This window comes from Periplaneta americana, chromosome 12, assembly GCF_040183065.1.
Source record: "Periplaneta americana isolate PAMFEO1 chromosome 12, P.americana_PAMFEO1_priV1, whole genome shotgun sequence".
Taxonomy (NCBI): Eukaryota; Metazoa; Arthropoda; class Insecta; order Blattodea; family Blattidae; genus Periplaneta; species Periplaneta americana.
In genome coordinates, this window is record NC_091128.1 from 164,819,168 (window position 1) to 164,825,519 (window position 6,352).

Consider the following 6,352-nt stretch of genomic DNA (forward strand, 5'->3'; position numbering starts at 1 on the left):
TGGCCGTGAGGTCAGCAGCCGCTAGTCGGTCTTGGCCCTTCGTGGGCTGTAGTGCCACAGATTATTATTTATTATTATTACTTAAAAGGATTGGGGAAAATGTAGGCAACTAATAAATACATTTTATGATCCAGTAAACACAGCAAATACTTTTATTGAATGAAAATACAGCAATAATTGCATTTAACTTGATGTGTCCATGGATTCAGCTGACTCAACAGGGCGGACTGACGTTTCTTCGATGTCAACAAGCATGGTCTTGGTTGACAGAACAGCAGTAGTACCCTTCTTGAAGCTATACGATCCTTGCCTGAAACACGCACAGATTATCAAAATTAAATTTTATACAAGAAGAGTATAAGAAATTTATTTATCCAAACATGGTCTACAGCCACGTGAAAAAAAATTATGGGTCTAATGAAACTCGAAACAAAATACCAAATAGAAATTTCTTCTTTCCAATACACAATTCTCACACATTCTTTTAACGATAACAGTTAATGCTGGAACAAAGAACAAGCTATAACTGCATGAATAAATAGTAAAAAGTAATGTGTGAACAACTGGCTCCAGTGACCAGCAAGTCAGTTGTCATCAGCACATCCTGTATTATTATTAGGGCTAGGATTTTGATGAAATTGCATCTTTTTTTCTAGTAAGCCAGAAACATAGTTGCTTTAGTATTTATATGTTACGTGATAAACTGAGTGTTTTAAGACATATTTGTTAGGGCATTTTTTTGCATTTTTTGCCTGTTTCAACTCATAAGAGCATCTTTGGTTTCATTTGGACATTTTTTAGGCATTTTCATTTCATTTTGGCCATAAATCCCCATTAATAATATAAAATGTTTATTTCCTTTGATATTTTGTTTACATATTTTGTCCATTAACACCCATTATTTTTTTACTTGGTTATTTCACGACGCTGTATCAACTACGAGGTTATTTAGCACCGATGGAATTGGTGATAGCGATATATTGGCGAGATGAGGCCGGGGATTCGCCATAGACTACCTGAAATTTGTCTTACGGTTAGGAAAAACCTCGGAAAAAAACCCAACCAGATAATCAGCCCAAGCGGGAATCGAACCTGCAACCGAGCGCAACTCTGGATCGGCAGGCAAGTGCCTCAACCGACCGAGCTATGCTGGTGGCTAATACCCATTATTTTGTATAATATTTTAATCGTTTTTCTACACAAATATTGTCATTTTATCGTACACTCCAACTAAGCAACCCTTCAATATAGACTCCTCTATACCTGCTAATTCCGGATGAGTGGCCTTGTGGTGGATTACATGGAAACTATGTCAGGTAAAATAATTAATGGAAGTGTACCACTTAGAAAAAATTATGTAAAATTAAATAAGCCTACAAGAATTATAGGGGTACATAACAAGCTGTTTTTTAAGGTGATGGATTGTTAGCCCTTCGCCCAACCCCCAAGCTGGAGGACCACCCCTTATCGGCTGTCCACGACTGCTTATTCAATATATTCGCAGAATAAATATGGGAAATGCGTGTTATTATTCGGTTGAGAAGCTCTTATCATCCAGTCTGCTGTCCAAAAATCTGAAAGTTAGAATTTATAAAACAGTTATATTACCGGTTCTTCTGTATGGCTGTGAAACTTGGACTCTCACTCTGAGAGAGGAACATAGGTTAAGGGTGTTTGAGAATAAGGTGCTTAGGAAAATATTTGGGGCTAAGCGGGATGAAGTTACAGGAGAATGGAGACAGTTACACAACACAGAACTGCACGCATTGTATTCTTCACCTGACATAATTAGGAACATTAAATCCAGACGTTTGAGATGGGCAGGGCATGTAGCACGTATGGGCGAATCCAGAAATGCATATAGAGTGTTAGTTGGGAGACTGGAGGGAAAAAGACCTTTAGGGAGGCCGAGACGTAGATGGGAGGATAATATTAAAATGAATTTGAGGGAGGTGGGGTATGATGATAGAGACTGGATTAATCTTGCACAGGATAGGGACCGCTGGTGGGCTTATGTGAGGGCGGCAATGAACCTTCGGGTTCCTTAAAAGCCATTTGTAAGTAAGTAAGTAAGGCCTACAAGAATTTAATTTAATTACTAGTGTAAATATGCAGTAGTACAAAACTTTTTTTCCTACTAAGCCAATTATCTAAGAACAATTTTTAGGAAATTTTTAAGGGCATTTTTTTTACTAATTTCAGGTCATAAATGCATTGTTTTTAGGATATTTTTTCATGATTTATAGGTCATCAAAATCCTAGCCCTAATTATTACAGTAACTTACAGTGCATAATAATTATTACATTGTGTATTCCGAAAATTTTTATAGTAGTACAACTGAATTCCTATGAAGAAGTTTTTGGCAACTGTTTTGTGTTTGACCTGTGTCAGCAGTGGCTTTGTGGCATGCTAACCACATTACCAAGGAATCTCGCTCCTTTTGACAAAGTGGGTCAAAGAGTTCAAGTTTTGAAGAAGAGTGCGGGGCAGAAGAAGATATCAGATGATAGACGGCATTAAGATATATTATGCAGAGACTAAGAGGAAGGCAGAAAATAGGAAAGACTGGAGAATGTTGGATTTGCAGTGAAAGACCTGCCCTTGGGTAGAACACTATGTATGAAACTTGTAACAGTAAAATTTTTTGGCCAAATTAAAACTGCCAGTCATTATACATGAATATAATTATTCTACATTCAGTGTTCTCACTTTCTACATAAAATGAAATCTCTCAATAAATATGAAAATATGAAGTTTCTATTTTTCTTTTTACCGAGACACAAAGAAACGTGCAAAATTTACATGATATGACAACAGAGTTGTCACCTTCATAAAGTCATGTTAAGCAATCTTTTTTTTTTTAACTAATGGAGAGGTAATTGACTGTCATTCAACCATATGAAGCCGTTGTGTAGACCAATGTTTTGTTGTTGGTTATTTAACGATGCTGTAACTTATCAACTACTAGGTTATTTAGCGTCTATGGAATTGATCATAGCGAAATTGTATCGATGAGGCCGAGGATTCACCTGACATTTGCCTTATGGTTGGGGAAACCTTAGGAAAAAACTCAACCAGGTAATGAATCAAAGCGGGAATCGAACACGCACCCAAGAGCAGCTCCGGATCAGAAGGCAAATGCCTCGGTGACCTGTAAGTTAGACCAATTTACTGACAGTTGTCTGAAGTGTGTCATAGGTCTATACTGCACTCATGATGACATTATTACAGAGATTTGTTGGGATGCCACAGGGAACCGGAGCTCCCAGAGAAAACCTGTGTTACCTGGACCATGGGCTTGCCCAACACAAGTTCTAAATCGGGGTATGCTGGAGACCGAACCCAGATTCTCAGGATTATCTAGCCACTAGACACCATGACAGCACTTTTAAGTGTCATTTTTCTTGTGTGGTTAGGTAATAGGTTGAGGGTATATGGAATAATGTGATGTAGAAGTCTCACCTTGTCCCCTTCACATTCGCCAAGTCGTATGGACGCAAGTAGTCCACATTGTCCTTACGGATGATGCAGAGGTCCACATTACTTCCTGAGCCCAAATCATTGAAGATACCTGCAGCAATGGCATCCCTCACCAATTGTTTGCCTTCTTCCTCCTGCGTGAAACATAATCGAGTTAAGAGAATACAGTAAAATTCCTCGTATCCGGCACCCAAATAACCGGAAATACCAAAACAACGGCACTTTTGGGTGGGCAAAAAAAAAATGTTTAAATCAGCCACATTTCCATAGTCTGTGCCGTTAGTTTTGCCACATTAGGAAGTGCTCACGAACTTTCATTTTCAGTGAATTAGAATTAGTGTATTATTTGTGTTGTGTGATGTGTTTTAATAATGAAAATCCACACAGTTTTTATGTTGATTCAGTTATGAGCAAGTGATAGAAAGATATAAGTTTCACATGGTTGCGGTTTCAACACTTGGCACCATGAAATACGAACTTTTTTCGGTTAAACCGGTATTTATTCAATTATCCGGCGAAATCTCGTATCCGGAACTAGCCTGGTTCCTTTATTGCCAGATAAGAGGGATTCTACTGTATTTCAATAATTAAAAATAAAAAAATAAAAATTCTACCTTAAAAAAACAGTATCAAAAATTAAATGTATCAACTTGACAATGTAAATTACAATTCGTCTGGAAACAATATAGCTCACAAATATGTTCACGACGTCATCAATGACATCACGTTACCCATCGAATCTATGAAATTACCTATAATTCTTTTAGCCTTCACCTTAGTTATCGGGCACGAGCCTTGTGATATGAATGCACACTTACGGTCATATTTGGCTTCCATTTGGACTCGAACACTGCCATTGCTGCAAGGGAGCCAGATCCCATTGTTGCGTATGGTAGCTTATCAGTCGAACCGTGAGGATATATGCAGTATAGATGCGATCCATTGTTGTCAACGCCGCCCATGACAAGAGCAGCTCCGATATATCCCTGTAATAATGCATTTTTACAACTAGAATACAGACATATACGCTGGCAGGTTACTGATATTCTTTTTATCTTCCCACTATTTACTGTGTTAAAATTTTATCACATCACAGAAACAAATAGGCTATGAGAATATTTGAAGTCATACAGTCACATACTTTTCCTACATTAAGTTGGGTGGGTTAGCTTTGCTAGTGCTTAGATTAGTGCTTACCGACATCTACCGAAGAGAATGGCTTCCAAAAGTATTACCTGGTAACGGAATAACATCTGTGTCAGCATCTTATTTGCGGTAACTACAGGTACAAGTCTCCCTGTGTTCAAGCGATGGAGCTCTAACTGTGATGCAATCAGCTGAGTAGTCATTTGAGTGTCAGCTGCTGTACCAGCACCACAACAGTACATATTGGGAGCTAAGTAGTGAATCTTGGAACAGTTTTTATCTGCTACAATAGTATTTTCAGTAGCCCTAGTGTCAGCTCCAAGTATAATGCCATCTCTGTACATTATCCCCACTATTGTTGTTCCAGTTTTTTTCGCCTTGGATATAGGAAAGCCTTTCTTTGCAAGGAATTCATTCCTAAAACAATACAAAAATAATATCATTCTCATGAAGTAACGTGAAATTCACTGTAATTTCTTTCGAACATGACAAAGCATGTTGAGTTCGGCGACACACGTCCCACAATTTAAAAAGCAACATAGTACTCTTCACAATAATAATACTAATGAGACCAAAGGTACTATAATTAAATTTAGTGATGAAGTACTGTTACCTTATGCAGTTTTCGAATGAAAAACCAGGTCTATCGAAGTCCGGAACCAACACAGACGCCATGATTATGATTTGACGTTATTTACAGTTGTTACGTTGTTCGCAGTTCCGAATGTCAACTGTTCCTCACTTCATATCTGCGCCACCAGAGTTGTAGCTGCATCGTTGGTTTGCGCGGAGATTTGAACAGAAATCCGTAACTCGTTTACACCACACTGTTTTAAAGCAAACACTCATTTTCATTTAGTGTTCTGCCCAAGGGCAAACCCAGCTTTCTCCAATCTTTCCTGTTTTCTGTCTTCCTCTTTGTTTCCTCATATGATCCATATATCTTAATGTCGTCTATCATCTGATATCTTCTTCTGCCCCGAACTCTTCTCCCGTTCACCATTCCTTCTAGTGCATCCTTCAGTAGACAGTTTCTTCTCAGCCAGTGACCCAGCCAATTCCTTTTCTTCTTCCTGATCAGTTTCAGCGTCATTCTTTCTTCACCCACTCTTTCCAACACAGCTTCATTTCTTATTCTGTCTGTCCACTTCATACGTTCCATTTTTCTCCATATCCACATTTCAAATGCTTTTATTCGCTTCTCTTCACTTCGTCGTAATGTCCTTGTTTCTGTCCCATACAATCCCACACTCCATACAAAGCACTTCTCTAGTCTCTTCCTCAGTTCTTTTTCCAGAGGTCCGTAGAAGATGCTCCTTTTTCTATAAAAAGCTTTCTTTCCATTGCTATCGTCCTTTTAACTTCTTGGCAGCAGCTCATGTTACTGCTTATAGTACAGTACAACCCAAATAGGCTATTTGAAGCTGAAAGCAAACAGTCAGGAGTTTATTATGTTATTATTTTTTTTAACCAATCGAAGCAGAACTGATCGGTAACTTTTGGCGTTGGGCCTCTGATTCATTTTACCATTATAATTACACTTCCCCGCTTTTATCATCATCATCATCATCATCATCATCAGTTTCTTTTCCTAGGTTTCGGACTTGCTCTGATGTAGAATCGGCTGCAATCCGCCGCCGCCAAACTTGGTCCCCGTAGATATGTGGTCATTCGTTGTTGTGGTAGTGCTATGCACCGTGAGCTGTCCACAGGGTCCATGTGCAC

The 6,352-nt window shown here is 38.6% G+C and overlaps 1 protein-coding gene across 1 annotated transcript; it reads right to left on the reverse strand.

The window, feature by feature from the left end:
- Positions 1-121: 121 nt before the first annotated feature.
- On the reverse strand, positions 122-5,393 carry Prosbeta2 (Proteasome beta2 subunit). Its single transcript, XM_069842497.1, has 5 exons — positions 5,241-5,393; positions 4,717-5,044; positions 4,300-4,467; positions 3,464-3,615; positions 122-310 (listed from the first exon to the last, which is right to left on the reverse strand). Exons 1-5 carry the CDS (start codon positions 5,300-5,302, stop codon positions 184-186), a joined length of 837 nt encoding a protein of 278 aa, XP_069698598.1. The 5' UTR covers positions 5,303-5,393; the 3' UTR covers positions 122-183.
- Between the last annotated feature and the right edge of the window lie 959 nt (positions 5,394-6,352).